Source organism: Labeo rohita, chromosome 2 (assembly GCF_022985175.1).
Source record: "Labeo rohita strain BAU-BD-2019 chromosome 2, IGBB_LRoh.1.0, whole genome shotgun sequence".
NCBI classification, from domain to species: Eukaryota; Metazoa; Chordata; class Actinopteri; order Cypriniformes; family Cyprinidae; genus Labeo; species Labeo rohita.
Window position 1 is genome coordinate 4,737,002 of NC_066870.1, and position 21,383 is coordinate 4,758,384.

The 21,383-nt window shown below is 35.0% G+C and overlaps 1 protein-coding gene across 5 annotated transcripts in view; it reads right to left on the reverse strand.

The window, feature by feature from the left end:
• The window catches only part of dpp6b (dipeptidyl-peptidase 6b), a 197,956-nt gene that overhangs the window by 12,601 nt on the left and 163,972 nt on the right, over nucleotides 1–21,383 (reverse strand). For all 5 annotated transcript variants that reach the window (XM_051138230.1, XM_051138240.1, XM_051138222.1 and 2 more), the window contains 9 exons: nucleotides 16,186–16,306; nucleotides 10,319–10,473; nucleotides 9,500–9,597; nucleotides 8,021–8,147; nucleotides 7,694–7,732; nucleotides 7,472–7,579; nucleotides 4,203–4,294; nucleotides 3,178–3,225; nucleotides 2,988–3,100 (listed from right to left, as the gene is read on the reverse strand). In XM_051138230.1, the coding sequence (XP_050994187.1) occupies nucleotides 2,988–3,100; nucleotides 3,178–3,225; nucleotides 4,203–4,294; nucleotides 7,472–7,579; nucleotides 7,694–7,732; nucleotides 8,021–8,147; nucleotides 9,500–9,597; nucleotides 10,319–10,473; nucleotides 16,186–16,306 (901 nt within the window). The remainder of the gene's footprint in view (nucleotides 1–2,987; nucleotides 3,101–3,177; nucleotides 3,226–4,202; nucleotides 4,295–7,471; nucleotides 7,580–7,693; nucleotides 7,733–8,020; nucleotides 8,148–9,499; nucleotides 9,598–10,318; nucleotides 10,474–16,185; nucleotides 16,307–21,383) is intronic.

Below are 21,383 nucleotides of genomic sequence, written 5' to 3' on the forward strand. Positions count from 1 at the left end.
ATATAAATATTTATACATTTATTTATATATTTCAACATTTATTTAATTATTTAATTTTGAATAATTTGGCCCTCCATAATTGTCATGAGGACCAATATTTTGCAGTACTTTTTAAAAATTGTTTCTATAAAACTTATATATAATGATAGATATCATTACTGACCAAAGTGTTAAGAATATTGTGATATATTAATATACACTACCAGTCAAAAGTTTTTGAACAGTAAGATTATTAATGTTTTTTTTAAAGAAGTCTCTTCTGCTCACCAAACCTGCATTTATTTGATCCAAACTACAGCAAAAAAAAAAGTAAAACTTGAAATATTTGTACTATTTAAAATACATTTTCTATTTTAATATATTTTAAAATGTAATTTATTAAATGTATTTTAAAATGTAAATCATTCTAATATGCTGATTTGCTGTTCAAGAAACATTCTTATTATTATTTTCAATATTTAAAAAAAGTTGAGTACATTTTGTTCAGAACTCTTTGATGAATAGAAATTTCAGCATTTATCTGAAATAAAAAGCTTTTGTAACATTATACACTATACCATTCAAATACTTGGAGTTAGTAGTCAGTATAATTTTGTATAACGACAGAAATTACTATTATTTAGCAAGGGTGCTAAAGTAATGATATATACATTTATTATGTTACAAAACATTTATTATGTTAAAAAACTTTCTATTCATCAAAGAAACCTGAAAAAACAAAAAGAAAGAAACATATCTTATTTTTACCAATGTTGAAAACAGTTGTGCTGCTTCACAGTTTTGTGGAAACCATTATATTTGTTATTTTGTTTGTTTGTTTGATGAATAGAAAGATAGAAAGATCAAAAGAACAGCACTTTTTGAAATATTCTGTAACATTATAAATGTCTTTACTATCACCACTGATCAATGAAATGCGGCCATGCTAAATAAAAGTATTAAAAGTTTATTACAACAAATAGTTTTGACTGTAATTTCTGATTAGATGAGCTGGAATTCATCAATGCACCCAACCTCCCTTTTGGATCACTAAACATGAAATAATTATACAGCACCTAAAACAGACCTTTACTACCGGTTGGTCGATCCACACAACAGGTGGGATGCATTCAGGTACACAAGAACTGACAAAAACTGATCGTTCTCTGTTGAGGTCTGGGGAAGCGACATGCTGCAGGAAGCGTAAGGCTCAGCTCTGACTTCATCTAATTAATAACACAAACACTGACCTTTCCTTGTGCTCAACAGAACCTGCTAAACAGATCAGTCGCCATGGCAACCACGCTTTATTGTTGATAAAACACACAGCAGGGTAATGATGTCATGACTAACACACTCGGATCAGCCTGAGTCACCGAGCCAAACGCTCGCTCGGCAGTGAGCGGTTGCAAAAACTGAATATAAAATTGGAAATTAAAAAATACAAACAATTGAATCACTGACTTTCTATTACATATTATTTCTGGTCGAAGTGTACTTATTGCCTATTATTATAGAATGATCTATTTCAACAAGCTAAAATATGGACTATTTGATTATCTATGGAAGGATATGAGAAAAATAGCAATGTAGCAAGGTAGAAAAATTGGATTCTTATGACAACAGTCAATTATACAACATCTGATCACAGAATGCAGCAACTGACCAATTAGGATCAATTATTCTAGATAAACCATGTAATAGAGTGCATTAGTACCTGTCCACTTTTTCCGTCAGTATTTTTCACATTCATTTAAGCATTATATGTCATGAAACAAACCAACCAGCTATGAGGAGAATGACAACAGTACAAATGTTTACTTCAAGCCAAAAAGTTAATGAAAATAGGACAAAAAGAAAATACTGTGTACTTAATGAATTTGGTGAGGGAAAGAACTGCAATGCCGTGAACTATTGTGAATGACAAAATTGAATTAAAAATGATGGAGAAACAAAAATATTAAAGTTGTTGGTTGTATCTATAGAGACCATATATTTTAAGCTCACTGAAAAATATTAATATACATAAAAAAATGTAAATATTTTAGGAGACTGACTTAATTACGTCATTTGTGGTGCTTCAAGGGAGTGGGCGGAGCTCTATTCGCTGTGACTCTCTGATTGGTGGAATTTTCTGTACAGCATCATATGGGTAATGTAGTACCAGAACCAACAGTTGGGTTTCAAAAGTAAAATTCACATTAATTTTCTCTGTAGGGGAATTACATTTTTAACAATAATAATAAGACAGACCTACTGTGAGCTGCAAAGCTGTTAATTGATGGTATATGCTTTTGTGGAAGCATTATTTCAACTTATTTTGTAATAATCAAAAGCTACATTAACAAGGATTCTGCAAAGAAATCAACCAATCAGAGAAATGTGACAAGGAAATTAGCCAACAGCACATTTTAGCACCCACCAACTGCCATGAAGCACAGAGAACAATGTAATGAGTCTCTCTACACTCTCAGAATACATTGTTTTAATTTGATTATGTCATTTAACATGCTTCATGGGATTCTTGTTATTTTCCTCAAAGCCATTAAGTGCACAATCTTGTCTTTTTGTCAGATTTTTTAAAAACATTTTTTTGTTTCAAATCCAAGTTTGCAGTGCTTTGATTCACCTCATAGCTGGTTGGTTTGCCATGGCTTGTAACTCTTTAAAAATACTTTATTTTTCCCATAAGGATAAAAAAAAAAAAATACTGGTCATACTTTATTTTAAGTTCTCGCTATTAACAAACCATTAACTACTGCTTTTGCCTCAGTAAACTCCTAATTTGCTGCTTATTAATAGTTAGTAAGGTAGTTGTTAAGTTGGGGATTAGGGATGTAGAATATGGTCATGCAGAATAGGTGCTTTATAAGTATTAATAAACAGCCAATATGTTATAATAGGCATCCTAATAAGTAATTAGTTCACAGTGAGAATTGTTCCCTATACTAAAGTGTTACCAAAATACTTTATGTTTACAGATGTTTTGCATAGAAAAAGCAATAAACCTTTGCAGTTGAGAAGGAAGTAGTTTGCGTCTGGACTGAATGATCCACTGACGTATCCACAGCTTAAATTACAGGAGAGACAGCGGCGGTTGAAGGATCCTGTGGTGTTGGCGCTAAAATACAACACGCATCATCAGTGCAATGCTTCCAAATACATCACTGTATGTGTGTCACACGTCATCTGTCATACCTGTAGATGTGACGCCGTCTTGCATCGTCTTCTGTACTCAGAAAGTATCTGCAAAGACGGTGTAAAAGTGGATAATGACATGTTGCTTTATTTGAGTGTTATTTTTTGACATTTTAATTAAAGGAGAAGTCCACTTCCAGAACAAAAATTTACAGATAATGTACTCACCCCCCTTGTCATCCAAAATGTTCATGTCTTTCTTTCTTCAGTTGTAAGGAAATTCAGGATTTTTCTCCATATAATGGACTGATATGGTGCCCCGAGTTTAAACTTCCAAAATACAGTTTAAATGCGGCTTCAAATTGTCCCAGCCAAGGAAGAAGGGTCTTATCTAGTGAAACAATCAGTTATTTTCATAAAAATAATACAATTTATATACTTTTTAATGTCAAACGCTCATCTTGTCTTGCTCTGCCTGAACTGTTTTTTTTTTCCCGGTTCATGACAGTTAGTGTATGTCGAAAAACTCCCATCTCATGTTCTCCCTCAACTTCAAAATCGCCCTATATCGCTGTTTTACTTTTGTTAAGGGTGTTTGATCTTCTTTGCATGTTCACTTTGCAAAGACTTCTGCAGTGATGTAGGATGATTTTGAAATCATTTTTGAAGTTGAGGGAGAAAATATGATTGGAGTTTTTCGACATACACTAACTGTCCTGAGTCAGAATACACAGAGTTCAGGCAGAGTGAGACAAGACGAGCATTTTAGATTAAAACGTATTTAAACCGTATTTTTTTAAAATGAAAATAACTGATCATTTCGCTAGATAAGACCCTTCTTCCTCAGCTGGGATCATTTACAACCGCATTTGGGATCGTTTGAAGCTGCATTTAAACTGCATTTTGGAACTTTAAACTTGGGGCACCATAGCAGTCCATTAAATGGAGAAAAATCCTGAAATGTTTTCCTCAAAAAACACAATTTCTTTATAACATTACATTATCTGTAAATTGTCGTTCTGGAAGTGGACTGGATAGAATCCAGCATCTGGGTCTGCTGAATGTTGCTGATCACACATTCTTACACAAGTTTGGTATCCTCATTGTAGGCTAATATCTGCGTCACATCCCAGTCTCCTGATGTCAGCGACTGTAGCGTTTCTGTGCTGCTGTTGGGCTGAAAGAGATGACAATAGGAAGTCACTTCCTACCTTTAACATGCTGTTAAACAGTTTACTCAAAAATAAATGAAAATCTTCGGTTAATTTATTCACCGTCAAGTCAACCTAGATGTAGGTGATTTTTTTTTTCTTCAGTGGAACAGTGAAGAAGATTTTTAGCTGAAACTGTAGTCTTTGGTGATTGGTGATTTGGCAAGTCAGTGGCTAATGTCACTTTAAGAGTCAAAAAAGCACTTCAGGCAAGACAAAATTAATACTTATGGCTTCTAAGAATATATTGAGGTCTTATGAAGCAAAACAATCAGCCTGTGCAAGAAACAACTTATTTGCAACATTATTACCTATCTAATCCATAGCCTCAGACGAATGGTTCTGAGCATCTGGTTCATTAACAAATCATTCTTTTAAACCGGTTCTTTTTGATGAACTGGTTAATCTATAATTTAGAGGTAATAATGTTGTAAATAATGTTCAGTTTCTTGCACAGACCAATTGTTTCCCTTCAAAAGACCTCAATATATCATAAAATATTGTCTTGCCTGTATATTTCCTTTTTTGACTCTCAAGTGCCGGTAGCTAGGGCTGGGGTGATAAACTGATCACAATAATTATTGCGTGATATGAGTTTGATAAGGGTTTGATATAATGTTTTGTTCCGGCAAAGGCGGAACAAAAGAGCACTTATCAAAGCATGCCGCTCGGACCGTTTATCCGCTTGGATCAAAGTTCAAATGACGGCAAAGCGTGAACTTACTAGAGCAGATGCGTTCACTCGCTGATGAGTCACGGTCACTAAACAGTGCCAGTGTGAAGCGCTTGAATTCAGTGAAAAACACAAATGACTCGGTTCATAGCCAGATGAAACAGCGCTGACAAACAAGAGAAACAATGTGTGCAACGAGGCAGTCAGAAGGCTTTTTAATCTACAAATCGCCATCATTTACCATAGATTTACTGTAGTAGCACTAACTGCACAGTGGTATTGTGTCAGAAATGTGGGTATATTTCTGTCGAGTTTTATTATATTATTAGTGTAGACATGTATTAAACGTATTGAAGGAGGTGTACTGGGGTAACGCTTTATTTTAAGGTGTCCATAATACAGAGTAATTACCTAATTAAAGGAGAAGTCCACTTCCAAAACAAAGATTCACATGTAATCTACTCACCCCCTTGTCATCCAAGATGTTCATGTCTTTGTTTCTTCAGAAATTGTTTTTTGAGGAAAACATTTTAGTTTTTTTTTTTGTCCATATAATGGACTGATATGGTGCCCCGATTTTGAACTTCCAAAACGCAGTTTAAATGCAGCTTCAAACGATCCCAAATGCACTTGTGAACAATCCCAGCCGAGAAAAAGGGTCTTATCTAGCGAAACGATCAGTTATTTTTATTAAAAAATACAATTGAAATACTTTTTAATCTCAAATGCTCATCTTGCCTTTCTCTCCCTGAACTCTGTGTATTCTGACTCAAGACAGTTATAGTATGTCGAAAAACTCCCGTCTCATGTTCTCCCTGAACTTCAAAATTGCCCTATATCGCTGTTTTACCTTTTTTGTTAAGAGTGTTTGATCTTCTTTGCTTGTTCACTTTGCAAAGACTGTGTCAGTACTTCTCCAGTGATGTAGGATGATTTTGAATGACTTTTGAAGTTGAGGGTGAAAATACGATTGGAGTTTTTCCACATACCCTAACTGTCTTGAGCCAGAATACACAGAGTTCAGGGAGAGAAAGGCAAGACGAGCATTTGAGATTAAAAAGTATTTCAATTGTAATTTTAAATAAAAATAACCAATCATTTCACTAGATAAGACCCTTCTTCCTCGGCTGGGATCATTTACAACCGCATTTAGGATCACTTGAAGCTGCATTTAAACTGCATTTTGGAAGTTCAAACTCGGGGCACCATATCAGTCAATTATATGGAGAAAAATCCTGAAATGTTTTCCTCAAAAAGCACAATTTCTTTATGACTGAAGAAAGAAAGACATGAACATCTTGGATGACAAGGAGGTGAGTACATTATATGTGAATCTTTGTTTTGGAAGTGGACTTCTCCTTTAAGTACTGAGTAGTAGCCATTGTACTTACATGAAAGAAAATTTACTTACCATGTAACTAAGTTATGGAACAGCCTGTAATTACAGTTTGTAATTGTGTAGATATAATAGGCAGCTACTGTTACTGTACACATATGTAACAGGCCGAGTCTGTGACACAGCTACTTGTACACTTAAGTACAATCTTGATACACTTTATTTTAAGTAGCTTATGCCTGTGTAATATTCTGTAATTTTAATGTAATTAGAAAGGTATTACATGTATTTAAGCTGTGTACTGGTGGGTTAAATCAAACTAATGTGCAGCTGGACAACGTGTACAGTATAGATGCACATCAAGTGTACTTAAGTACAATCTTGATACACTTTATTTTAAGTAGCTTATGTCTGTGTACTTACATTTTTAATTACGTTGTACAAAGTGTGCTACACATATGTCTTTTGGTTACAGCTGTGTAACAGACTCTGCCTATTACATCTACATAATTACAAACTGTAACTACAGGCTGTTCCATAACGTAGTTACATGGTCAGTACATTTTGTTTCATGTAAGTACAATGGCTACTACTAAGTACTTAATTAGGTAATTACTCTTTATTATAACACCTTAAAATGAAGTGTTACAGACTAATGTTATTGCTACTATCAAATGTGTAACACAAACCTGTTTCTTGATTTGAAACAAACTTAAGAAGTTTTTTTTTTCTATTAAGATATTTATTTTGTCACGGAAAAATGACGGAAAGTGCGAAGAATTCCAAAAATATGAAGTGTTTGTCATGTTCTGACCATACAGAATATTTTAAAGCCACATTTAACCGTCTGGTTTTTACAGCTTTCACATCGTAGCAAAAATCTGCCTTTAAACTTGAAAGAAGTAAAACTTTGACATTTATTTTGATAATTATCTATATTGAATTATATGAAAAAAAATTATCGTGATCATTTTTCAGTTTCAGCTAAAATTCTTCTTTACTGTTCTACTGAATAAAAAAGTCACCTACATCTTGGATGGCGTGAGGGTAAGTAAATTAACAGCAAATTTCCATTTTTGGATGAACTATACTTTTAAACCTCAATAAGTAGCGTTTAGTTTCTTGTCAGCTCACCTGGGAAGTAGACATGGATATGTGGAAGAACTTTCCTCGGCCTCCCTGTGGAACAGCTCTGGTGAAGAAGAACCTGTATCCGTCTCTGGAGAACAGCGGGGGTTCGTTCTGCGGAGAAATTCATATTTTCCCATCAGCAAACATTCGAGCAGCACTCTTACACACACATCCCACACGCCGTACGTGTCTCCGCTCCGAGACACCGCGTGATGTGTGACTCACCTGTCTGTGAAGCCAGCTGTCACTCTCATCTTCATGTTTCTGAAAACACACAGACAGATTATTGTTTTTTTCTCTGTATGTCTCCCATTGTTCAACAATGTCCTTTATATACAGCTGAAGCACTGACAAATCTTTTCTTTCATTGAACTGACACGCATTTTAATACATTTGGATGGAACAATAGGTGCTGTCACCCTTACAGCCTTTTCTGGAAAATTAAAGGTCATGATGTAATTCTCACTTTCATTTTTCTTTTTTTAGAGTCTTAATGACTTTATGGACAATGGTGATAATTAAGTGTGTGCGCTAGTGTATATCAAAAGATACCTTTGTGCAGATGCCTGTGGTTGCCTCACAAAGGGTCAGGATGGAGTTGTTCTGCGCTCGGTTCAGCCAGTTTACGGCTAGTTTGGTGCTGGTTGCCCACTTCACCATGGTGATGTAGTAATCTTTCCTACAGAGGGAACCTGGTTAAAATACCACTTTAAACTAAAGTAAATGTGTTTATTTAAAAAAGACTCTGGGCAAAATGTATTTTGTTCATTAGCTTAATTCAAAGATGCTCTTAAAAGCTTTCCTTAAAACCATTTAAGTTATTCTTTTGCTGAGAAACACAGTCCATTAATCTGACTGTAGCCTGTTTACGCAGTAAGAGAGACAATACAGTTGAGGTCAAAAGTTTACATCTCCCTTTCAGAATAATTAAAAATGTTCATACAAAATGCAGGTTAATGTTTATTTAATACTGACCTAAATATGATATTTCACATAAAAGATGTTTACATCTTCCACAAGAGAAAATAATAGTTGAATTATTAAAATGACCCTGTTCAAAAGTGAACATACACTTGATTCCTAATACTGTGTTGTTACCTGAACGATCCACAGCTGTGTTTTTTTGTTCACTTATAATTGTTCATGAGTCCCTTGTTTGTCCGGAACAGTTAAACTGCCCGCTGTTCTTCAGAAAAATCCTTCAGGTCCCACAAATGCTTTGGATTTCAAGCATTTTTGTGTATTTGAACTCTTTGCAACATGACTGTATGATTTTGAGATCCATCTTTTCACACTGAGGACAATTGAGGGACTCATATACAACTATTACAGAAGGTTCAAACACTCACTGATGCTCCAGAAGGAAACACAATGCATTTTTTGAAATTGAAGGTCAGGGTAAATTTAACTTATTTTGTCTTCTTGAAAACATGTAACTATCTTTAAAGACTCTGAAAAGCAATACTAAATTAAAAAATATTTAGGCTAAATAAGAAAAATGTCCACATCTCCATTCTGTTTTAATTAACAATTAATGAATTGTTTTTTCCTCCTGGAGCATCCGATTCTGAAAGAGGGATGTGAAGTTTTGACCTCAATGGTATCATTCAAAAGTCTGGGGTAAGTATTTTTATTTTTATTTTTTAATTAATACTTTTACTCAGCAAGGACACATTAAACTGATCAAAAGTGACAGTGAAGAGATTTATAATGTAATAAAAGATTTCTGTTTCAAATACATTAGTAAAATCTTACTGACCCCAAACCTTAACATGGCAGTATATATTGTCAAAATGGAGGCAAAAAGTATTGCAACACTTGGTTGTCCTCTCAAAAAGATAAATAAAACCGAAGTTAGCTCAGTTAGCTCTAGTGTAATTTGCTGGATGTCACTTTGGTTTGATATTTTCTTGGTAAATGTACACATTTTAAGGGTCCTACTAGTTTTGGGGGTCACTGTAAACTCCTCTAAAGCAACAGATTAAGTAACTAATCAAAGAAGCATGTTGTTGCGTGGTCACTGATTTTCACCTGATTCTGGGGTCCTCTGGTTTCTTCATTGTCACCGTGTGTAAAGGACCGTTCAGACTCACCACTGACAAATAGATATTAGGATTCTCCTCCCCGGCCTACAGAGACAACAGAGATCTCATCATCACGGGACCCTTAAAGCAATAGCTCACCCAAAAATAAAAAAATCTGACATCATTTACTCATCCTGAATCTGTATGAATTTCTTTCTTCTGTTGAAGACATAAGTGGATATGCAGAATGTTGGAAAACAAACAGCTGCCGGTAGCCATTTACTTCCATTGCATGGAAAAAAATACCATGGAAGTTAATGGCTACCGTGTTGGTTACCAACATTCAACAGAAGAAAGTCATTTACTGTCATCATTTACTCACCTTCATGTCATTTCACCACAAAAGTCATTCAAACAATGACAAAAAGAATATTTGTAATATTTTCTCATCATTTTTTATCTATCCATTGAAGCAGAAGCTCAACTGAGCACTAAGGTTTGTTCTTGTGCACCCAGTAAGCAATTGAGCTTCAACTGACCATATTTGATGTGCTCTATGTATGTGAATAACATAATTACAGTTTAAATTTAACATAAGCGATCGGGTCTCTTCAGAAGACTTGGATTAAACCATTTGATTCATATTTGATTATAGTTTGTAAAGACATAATGACAGGTTTTTCATTTTTGAGAGCACTGTCCCTTTAAATGTCAGCAGCAACTATCAGATCCCATTTCAGGGTTACAGAGACACTGAAAGATACTGACATTGAGGCACACACAACTAAGACTTGGTTTGATCATAAAAAAAGCTGCAGTGATTTACTTTAGGGTAGCGGTATTCCTGTCCGGTGGGATACATTTCGTTTGTGAACATGGGTATCTCCATCTTGGGCACCTGAGTGTCATCAATGGTGGCATACGCCAGTCTGAGACCATCTGGTGACCACCAGTGAGCGATGTGACTCTGGAAGATCTCCTCTGTGAACACAAACAAATGAAACACAGTGAAACAAGTGTATTAAACCCAAAACTGAAGGTTTATGCTAAAGGATGTCTGCACTACACACAAACAAGTGACATGTATCCAGTAAAGCTCTGTTATGTGGTGACCACATCTATAGGCGCTAATATGCGTTAAAGGACTCAAATCCTTTCAAGCAAACGCGGACAGAGGACACGCTGCACAATACATAACTGCAACATGTGCAAAAACAGCCTGCGTGATTTATCGCATCCATTTGCCTTTAGGCTGCTGCCTCGGGAGTCTCATCCATCACTCCATAAAGCTGACAGCCGTGAGCTGGAGGAGGAACAGAACGGCCGTCAAATGAGAGAATGTAAAATATGACTGTCTGTAACATTACAAACCAGACCTCTAGAGCTCATTAAGACATTACGTAACCTAGACAAGAACAACACTGACATGACTAATTTTATTTGCTTGTTTTTATTTCTTGGTGCAAGAATAGGCCTTGTCCACAAGATATTGTGGCATTGAAAGCAACACTTTGCTTGATGATTTAAACAGAAGTTCATTATTACTATAGACATTTTGTATAAGTGTTGGTCAAACCTGCATCATCTACATGAAGACCCTGCGACAGTAACTGCTGGACCATGGCTCCAAATCTTAAAGGAATAGTTCATCTAATTAATTTAAATTTTGTCTATTTTTTTTCCAACTTAATGTCGTTACAAACCCATATGCTTTTCTGTAAAACAATAAAGGAGAAATTGAGCAGATGTGTGTGTGTTGCAGGCAGCTTCTATTGTCTGTCAGTGTTATTTTAGCAACACTCTTGTAGGATTTATTTGCTTTTATTTTTATATTTTCTGTTTTATTTTCATTTTATTTTAAGTTTTAGTAACTTTGAAATGTGCCTTTGCCATTTTAATAGTTCCTTTTTAGTAACGTTTATGTACTTCTATAGTATTTATTTGCTTTTATTTTATATTTTCTGCTTTATTTAAATTTTAGTTTAAGTTAGTAACTCTGCAATGTGCTTTTGTCATTTTAATAGTTCTTTTTTTAGAAATATTAATATACTTTTATAGTATTTATTAGCTATTATTTTTTATGTATTTTTATTGTATTTTAAGTTTTAGTATCTTTGTAATGCACTTTTGTTATTTTAATACTCCTTTTTTGGTAATATTTATACTTTAATGGTGTTTATTAGCTATTATTTTATATTTTCTGTTTTATTTTAATTTTTGAATTTGAATGAAATGTGCTTTTGTCATTTTAATAGTTCTTTTTTAGTAAGTTATATACTTTAATAGTATTTATTAGCTATTTTTATATATATATATTTTCAGTTTTCATTTTAATTTTACTAGTTTTAGTAACTCTGTAACATGCCTTTGCCATTGTCATACTTCTTTTTAATATATCTATTTAATTCAGCTTTAGTTTTAGTAATTTTTAGTAATTAACAAAAAATATTTTTAATAAACAAACAGAGAAAGTTCAACAAAAGTAGATAAAAGTACCATGAAAACACCATAAAATGGTTCAATTGATTCATAGTTTTATATTCTCATATAACCATCCACTTTTGTTTTTAAGGAAAGGAGCAGCTGTAACATTCTTCAAAATATCTTCTTTTACGTTCCACGGATTACAAAATTTACGTTTTTGTTGAACAATTTCTTTAAAATTCCTTTTGTTGCTCTGTCAGTTCTGATTAAACACTGTCTGTCATGATATGTGAGACCACAGGATGGCAGTAGAGATCTTTACCAAGCAGAGAATATACAGACTTATAAGGGCATGTGACTAAGAATAGCCTCAGACTGAGATGTTAATTTAGGATAAAACCAATTACCGGCATACAATACAGTTCAGCATGTGTCACAAACAAACCCGCAGCCAATGTGCCCTCATACAGCAGGAATGACAGAATGACAGAGCTGACAATGACAAGGAAAAAAAAAATCTAACTGATGTATTATATAGAAGTTTTCATCAGTTAGATTTTTTTTTTCCTTGTCATTGTCAGCTCTAATACGCACAAGCAAATGTATGATTAAGGTTACATAACATTCGTCTGTTTGCCTGCAATGCTTTGACATGCTAGAAATAACATTCTCATTACAACTAAAGCCACAAATGAAAGGAAATGAAGAAGGTCAATCAAAGTCTGGGCAAAACCAAGTAAAGGGTTGTGTGTGTTTCAGGAGGATATCACTCCATCCTGAGGGAGTCAGAGAGACATGCGAATGACTCCTGTGGCTTGGTGCAGCAGCAGCGATTTTACACCATTAACAGCATGTTTGACATGCCTCAAAAATAGAGGTGGTCATCACAACAAATAAAGAGCGTCCAGCGCCCTCAGGAGAAACATCCCCATACCATCAGGAGAAAAACTGACCGATAATTCACAACAATTAATGAATGAAAAGTACCATTTTGTAATGGCTTAATCTGTGCTACAGTCTCTTACGCTCACCAAGTCTACATTTATTTAATCAAACATACAGTAAAAGCTGTAATTTTGCCAAATATTATTACAATTTAAAATAACTGTTTTCTATTTCAGTATATATTAAAATTTAGTTTATTCCTGAATTTTCAGCATCATTACTCCAGTCTGCAGTGTCACACAACCCTTCAGAAATCATTCTAATACGCTGATTTGCTGCTTAAAAACGTGTTTTTATTATCAGTGTTGAAAACACCCTATAACATTTATGTGGAAACAATGATTCCTTGATGAACAGAAAGTTCAAAAGAAAACCATTTAAATCTCTTTATATCTTCTGGGAAACATGTATGAATCTTCCATGGCTTGTGAAGGGCAGAACTAAATGAAAAAAATATGATATTTAGGCAAAATTAGAAAAATACACATCATCATTCTGTTCAAAAGTTTTTACCCCCGGCTCTAATTGCACCATTTTTCTTTCTGGAGCATCAGTGAGTGTTTGAACCTTCTGTAATTGTTGCATATGAGTCCCTCAGTTGTCCTCAGTGTGAAAAGATGGATCTCAAAATCATACAGTCATTGTTGGAAAGGGTTCAAATACACAAAAATGCTGAAAAACCAAAGCATTTGTGGGACCTGAAGGATTTTTCTGAAGAACAGCGGGCAGTTTAACTGTTCAGGACAAACAAGGGACTCATGAACAACTATCAGTGAACAAAAAAAACACAGCTGTGGATCGTTCAGGTAACAACATAATATTAAGAATAAAGCGTATGTAAACTTTTGAACAGGGTCATTTTTATTAATTCAACTATTATTTTCTCTTGTGGAAGATGTAAACGTCTTTTATGTGAAATATCATATTCAGGTCAGTATTAAATAAACATTAACCTGCATTTTGTATGATCCCTCTTATTTTGGTAAAATAATTAACATTTTGCAGATTCTGCAAGGTGTATGTAAACTTTTGACCTCAACTGTAAATGCTCAACAAAAGAAACAAGTAAAATTAATAAATAGGGTGTAAATGTTCATCAATCAAATAGCACATCATCTCAGTCCCTGTTGAGAAAAAAAACAGCATATGCTGGTTAGGTATGTTTTGAAGCATGGTTTGAGCTGGTTTGAGCTGGTTTAAGCTGGTCATGTGCTGGTCATGAGCTGGTTTAAGCTGGTTCTGAGCAGGAGCTAGTTGCTTAGGACCAGCACATGACCAGCTTAAACCAGCTCAAACCAGCAGCCTTGCTTTAAAACTATGGGTCATAGTCCACTCATAAATGAGCTGAAATTTAATACAGATGCAGAACTGCTTGATGGATTTTAGTGGCAGAACCAAAGCTCATCTACACACAGCCGATGAAGAGATGTGATGTGATAAATGAGCTGCTGCTGACCTGCTTTACTTCTGCTCAGTCAGTTTGACCCTATTTGCCTTAGTAATACATGTTCCTGGTCTTATATTGTGAGCGATTCATCAATGCAAGTGATTCAAAAGAGAAATTGTTTTTGTAATATTTCATTAAACATAATAACTTTCTCTGCCTCTAAAATGGCTTTTCTTTTCAGCTTTCAGTTCAAATACATAAAATATCCAGAATATCCACTCTAAAAAGCTTTCTTTAAGACTGCATAGCACTGCAACACTGCAGACTGCATAGAGTCAGGAAAGTCTGTGTGAGAATCTGTGTGAGCAAACACTTGACAAGTACAAATAAACATAATCCTAAAGCAAACGTAGTATTTTAGGATAAGATGCTACATTAATCATTATGAATATAAATATCATGAGACTGTGGGAGATTATACTCGAACAGCGTTCACAATGCACACGCTATTGCACTATTACACAATGGATTATGGAAAGGTTTAATCTTGAGATCACATCCGAACACTGTTCATACACTAACAGGTCTAATAATATCTACATTTCATTAACAAGGACTGGATATTTTTCAGTTCAATATGGCATATGTTTAGCATTTGCATTTATATGCTTATAATAAAATGAAAACATGGTTTTTAATTTAAGACTGTTGAATGTCACATATTTGGCTGCTTTTGAAATCAGCCAGACTAAGGTATTGAAAGAGTTTGGTGCATCTACTGCTGCGAAATGAACTCAGTAGGACCTTGAACGGGTTCAGAGACACACATTAATGCTTTAATCTGATTCCCCTTCAGATCTTTCAGAAAAGGTCCTGAGTATATGAATAGAGACAAATATGACAGTTAATTGGATTTACAGTAACTTTACAGTAACTAAATTTTTCATTGCAACTGTTTTGTATGAGAAAAATTTCAGTGTTCAGAATAAGGACAAAAACAGAAACAAACCAGATTACTTTACTTTTACATGCTCAGCTTAAAAAGTATCAAAATATGTTTAGCACATTTAGTATTAATGTTACTATATGACCCTGGACCACAAAACCAGTCATAAGACTCAATTATTTGAAACTGAGATTCATACATCATCTGTAAGATGAAAAAATACACTTTCCACTGATGTATGGTTTGTTGGGAGAGGACAATATTTGGTTGAGATACAACTATTTGAAAATCTATAATCTGATGGTGCAAAAAAATCAAAATATTGAGAAAATCACCTTTAAAGTTGTCCAAATAAAGCTCTTAGCAATGCATATTACTCAAAATCAAAAATTAAGTTCTGATATATTTATGGTAGAAAATGTATCTTAAGTATCTTAATCAAACACGATCTTTACTTAATATCCTAATGATTTTTGGCATAAAAGAACATCGACAATTTTGACCCATACAATGTGATAAAAAAATATACCTGTGCTACTGATGACTGGTTTTGTGGTCCAGGGTCACATATTAATATAAATAATGACATTAATTGTTATTATTATAAAGTAATTCAGCAAACTAATTGAATGAAATAAAAAAAAAAAACACAAATTATTCTGTTCAAAAATGTATACATATTGCATCCATGCTATTTATATTTATTTTTTTCAAATTCCAAATATCTGGAAAAATCTGCAGGATATGTAAACTGATGTGCAGAGATGTATATTCCAGCACTGTTGTTTAAATAAAACTAAAACGTAATAAATTCATATAATTGTGTGAAAAGTCAGAGAGGTGAATGAGACACCCATCGCAACACTGTATGTACAAATAAACAGAATCTCCACCCAGACTAAACACATCAGACACTCACAATCACTTCTGCTCTTTTATTACATGCACACACTCCTCTGGGTTTTTTATTATTCATGCTTATGGGTTTTACCTTCATAGAGCCAGTCAGCAAGTCCATTAAATACGACCCCAAGACTGCCTGTGGACACCAGGCGGATTGATGGACTGTTCACTTGTGCTTTGTAGTAGATGTTATTCTCAAAGATGAAGATCTGTCATGAAAGAAGAACAAATGATTGCATGAGACCATGTTAAACCAGACAAAGTAACTCCTGTAGCAGAAATGGTTTTTAGAGGGTTACAGATATAAAAATCTTATTCATTTCTTCTATAGTGATAATGTATACACCTTTCAAGACAGATCTACCATGAGATTGTTAAGTGATAGTATATACTTTAAGTAATATGATTTTAGCTTTAAAAAAGAATGGCAGATGAAGAACTACACTGATCCATCAATTAGAAAGTTACTGTTACCATATGTTCAATAACCAAAATACAATGAAACACTGTGAATGACATAAATGACCTGGTCGCCCTACAGTCTCAAACTATTGATATATTTCTGAATATTTCCAATAGGTTTCAAATGTATTGTATCTCATAAATTCAAGACTTATAGTCACGGCTTTTTTATATTTTCAGAGATTTAGAGAGAAATTCATTTCCTCATACAAGAATGTAAGCACACAGCCTTGTATCTGGGTCTTTGTATTCAGGTTTTCAAATGCTGCAATGTGGTTCAAGGCTTAAAAATATTAAATGGAGAATTTTTGTCATGCATATTGAGAAAACAAAGGGAAAAATACTTTCAGGAACAAGGCTGCTGGAAAATGTGGTCAGTGTTGCGCTCTATAGGACAAATCAACATGTCTGCACTTTGTATGAATGATGAAAAGGTGATTCAAAGTGTATTTAACAGTAAACTATTCAGCTGTATACCATGGTCACTAAGCTGCTGTATAAAAGCAAAACAGAGTAATAACACTACCACTGAAATGGAGATAAAAATGAATTTATACATTAGGATGTAATTTACACTAAAATTGAGTAATATATGTTTTCTATATATATATAAATATATATGTTAAATATAGATATAATATATATGTTAACATTTCACACGTCTCTAGTGAATATTTACGATGTTGTGTGATCCTGCAGTAATCAGGGTTGGTGGCAGACTGTCTGCAGGATGACAGAAAGCTCTGAGAGAGGTAATGTGTGTGTGTGTGTGTGTGTGTGGTGGGATTTATTCAGCAGCTGAATCATGTTCTGCCAAAATCACAGAGATATTCTCAGTAATAACAAATGCAAATCTAATAGACCAATTCTGAAATAAAGAAAAAGGCAAACTCTTAAAAACAAGAATGATAATAAACTACAATGTAACATTATTTCATTATAAAGGAGGACAGCTTTACAATGTACTTTAAATTCAATTTAGAACAGCACTTTTCATCTGGCACAACAGATTCACTGGATTATTCTAACTTCTTTCTTTTTTGGTGGAATCTTGAAAACCTTGTTCCTTTTTCCAACTTTTCAATGTGTGTATGTATATAACCCTGGAACACATAATCAGTCATAAGTAGTACAGGTATATTTGTAGCAATAGCCAACAATACATTGTATGGGTCAAAATGAAATTTTTCTTTTATGCCAAAATCATTAGAATATTAATTTTATATATAATTTTTGACATGTAATATGCATTGCTAAGAACTTCATTTGGACAACTTTAAAGGCGATTTTCTCACTATTTAGATTTTTTGCACCCTTAGATTTCAGATTTTCCAAATATTGTCCTATCCTTACAAACTATACATTAATGGAAAGCTTATTTATTCAGCTTTCAGATGTTGTATAAATCTCAGTTTCACAAAATAGACCCTTATGACAGGTTTTGTGGTCCTCAGTCACACACACACACACACATATATATATATATACACACACTATATTGCCAAAAGTATTCGCTCACCCATCCAAATAATCGGAATCAGGTGTTCCAATCACTTCCATGGCCACAGGTGTATAAAATCAAGCACCTAGGCATGCAGACTGTTTTTACAAACATTTGTGAAAGAATGGGTCGCTCTCAGGAGCTCAGTGAATTCCAGCGTGGAACTGTGATAGGATGCCACCTGTGCAACAAGTCCAGTTGTGAAATTTCCTCACTCCTAAATATTCCACAGTCAACTGTCAGCTGTATTATAAGAACGTGGAAGCGTTCGGGAACGACAACAACTCAGCCACGAAGTGGTAGGCCGTGTAAACTGACGGAGCGGGGTCAGCGGATGCTGAGGCGCATAGTGCGAAGAGGTCACCAACTTTCTGCAGAGTCAATCACTACAGACCTCCAAACTTCATGTGGCCTTCAGATTAGCTCAAGAACAGTGCACAGAGAGCTTCATGGAATGGGTTTCCATGGCCGAGCAGCTGCATCCAAGCCATACATCACCAAGTGCAATGCAAAGCGTCAGATGCAGTGGTGTAAAGCACGCCGCCACTGGACTCTACAGCAGTGGAGTGACTCTGGAGTGACAAATCGTGCTTCTCCATCTGGCAATCTGATGGACGAGTCTGGGTTTGGCAGTTGCCAGGAGAACGGTACTTGTCTGACTGCATTGTTTGGTGGAGGGGGGGATTATGGTGTGGGATTGTTTTTCAGGAGCTGGGCTTGGCCCCTTAGCTCCAGTGAAAGGAACTCTGAATGCTTCAGCATACCAAGACATTTTGGAAAATTTCATGCTCCCAACTTTGTGGGAACAGTTTGGAGCTGGCCCCTTCCTCTTCCAACATGACTGTGCACCAGTGCACAAAACAAGGTCCATAAAGACATGGATGAGAGAAACTGGTGTGGATGAACTTGACTGGCCTGCACAGAGTCCTGACCTCAACCCGACAGAACACCTTTGGGATGAATTAGAGCGGAGACTGAGAGCCAGGCCTTCTCGTCCAACATCAGTGTGTGACCTCACAAATGCGCTTCTGGAAGAATGGTCAAAAATTCCCATAAACACACTCCTAAACCTTGTGGACAGCCTTCCCAGAAGAGTTGAAGCTGTTATAGCTGCAAAGGGTGGACCGACGCCATATTGAACCCTATGGATTAGGAATGGGATGTCACTTAAGTTCATATGCGAGTCAAGGCAGGTGAGCGAATACTTTTGGCAATATAGTGTACATACTACCATCATTTTCAGCACAGAATGAAATAAATAAATAAAAAGATCAAATTTCTCCAATGATGTATCTGTGTCGACTGTTGGGCAATAGAGTAAAAATTAAATAGTCTAGTGGGACTATGAAAAGTGTGTATTTTCTTAAAGAGCTTTAAAAAAAGGTTTCAATTGCTTGAAGCATGTTTTCTTGCATTGGGAGGTCACACACTAGGCCTGTTTGTGCTGATAATGTGTCAAGTCTAGTCTTTCTTACAATGATCTTTTCTCTAGTTGTGGTTGCAACAGAAGCTCAGATTACTGTTAGGAGAAGATGCAATTGCAGCTTGGGAAATGCTGTGGATTAATAATTGCACTGCTTTCCTTCCTCCATTAAGAGCATTTTGCTGTGATTAGTATTATTTATTAAGGAGAACTTTAAACCTGTGGTTTTGTCTTATTACTGTGATGTTTGTGAATCGTGGTCTGATTTTGCTTCTGACTAATGGTTGCATTTGTGCCCAGGTATTTATCTGTTATTGTTATGCATCTAATGCATCTGTCATTTACTCTGAATGTGAGCAGCGTGAGAGGAACAGCTTATGAGGCGGACAGAGAGTCAGAGAGACAGACAGAAACAAAGACAGACAAGCAGACAGACACAGAGAGACAGACAGACAGACAAACAAACAGGCAGACAGCATATAACGGCTCAGTGGTCTGTCGTTAATGAATTCAGATGGGCTGAACAGAATGAATCACTACTTTACTGCTGCAGACATGCAGTCTAATGAGGATGAACACACATACGACAGGCAGCAAAACAATAAAAAAACAAAAATAAGCTTCAAAATCATGTTTGTGTGACCTGCTCATATGAGACAAATGCTCTGTTCACAAATCCCAGTGAGCTGCCTACATATGGAGCACTGTCCAGCATCATAGGTGTGCTCATGAAGAAAAAGCTGTGCTAATAACAGGTAGGCAACATGACTATTCTACCTTCTAAGACAGTGGTTCTCAAACTTTTTATACCAAGAACCACCTCAGAAAATATCTGGGTCTCCAAGTACCACCATAATGACCAGCATTAAAATACAGTAACTGTCAGGCGTCGTGTGCGGGAAGGAGGAGTAGGGACGAGGAAATCAGGAACACGTACTTTATTAATAACATCCAAACAAGGGAACAGGAACGAACAGGAACAGCAGGGAAACCACACGCTAACACAACGAAAACCACAGTAAACGACATTAAGAACCGACAATGAACAAGGAGCTGAATCAAACTTTAAATAACCAGGCTAATGAGACAAGGACAGGTGTAAGTGATTAAACAATGAAGTCATAATCAGAAACGGAACAGGAAAGACCAAATAAGGACACATAAGGGAAAAACCAACGAAACAGTCCATAGGGGTGTGACAGTAACGTAGTTGGCCTAACTATTAAACTACAGCAGTACAACTCTGCACAGTTCAAAAGTGAGGCAGTTTATTCCTAATAAGAATATTTATTGTTGTCAGCCACTTAAACATTGTAAACACACAGTTTGAACATTAACACTGCACAGTGCTTACAAACAGGTAAATAAAAAACTTAAATAATGATTGAATTAAAATGTGTTGTACCTAACAGTTAAATAAAATATGTACTGTACATGTAAATGTAAAAACAAACAAACAAAAAATAACAATAAAAACTTTACTTAAATACAGAATAACTTAAATTGAATTGTGTTTTTAACATTAATTTATATTTAATTTAGTGATTCCTCTGCGTACCACTAGTGGTACTCGTACCACACTTTGACACTGTTCTAAGACACCTTGTTTTAGTTAGGTGTAAAGGTCACATTAGTGACATTTATGCAACATTCCATGGGCAAATATTAGTCAATTTTCAATTGTCAATAGTGTAGCGATTTATGAAGCATGTTTGAAGAATGGAATTCACCTGCGAAATTTCACATTTGCATTAACACTTTTAGCAGCTATTTATACATTTAGGAGATGACACCTTTATCCAAAGTGACAAAGTTTGGAAATCTGGAATCTGAGGGTGCAAAAAAAATCAAAATATGTCGCCTTTAAAATTGTCCAAATGAAGTTCTTAACAATGCATAT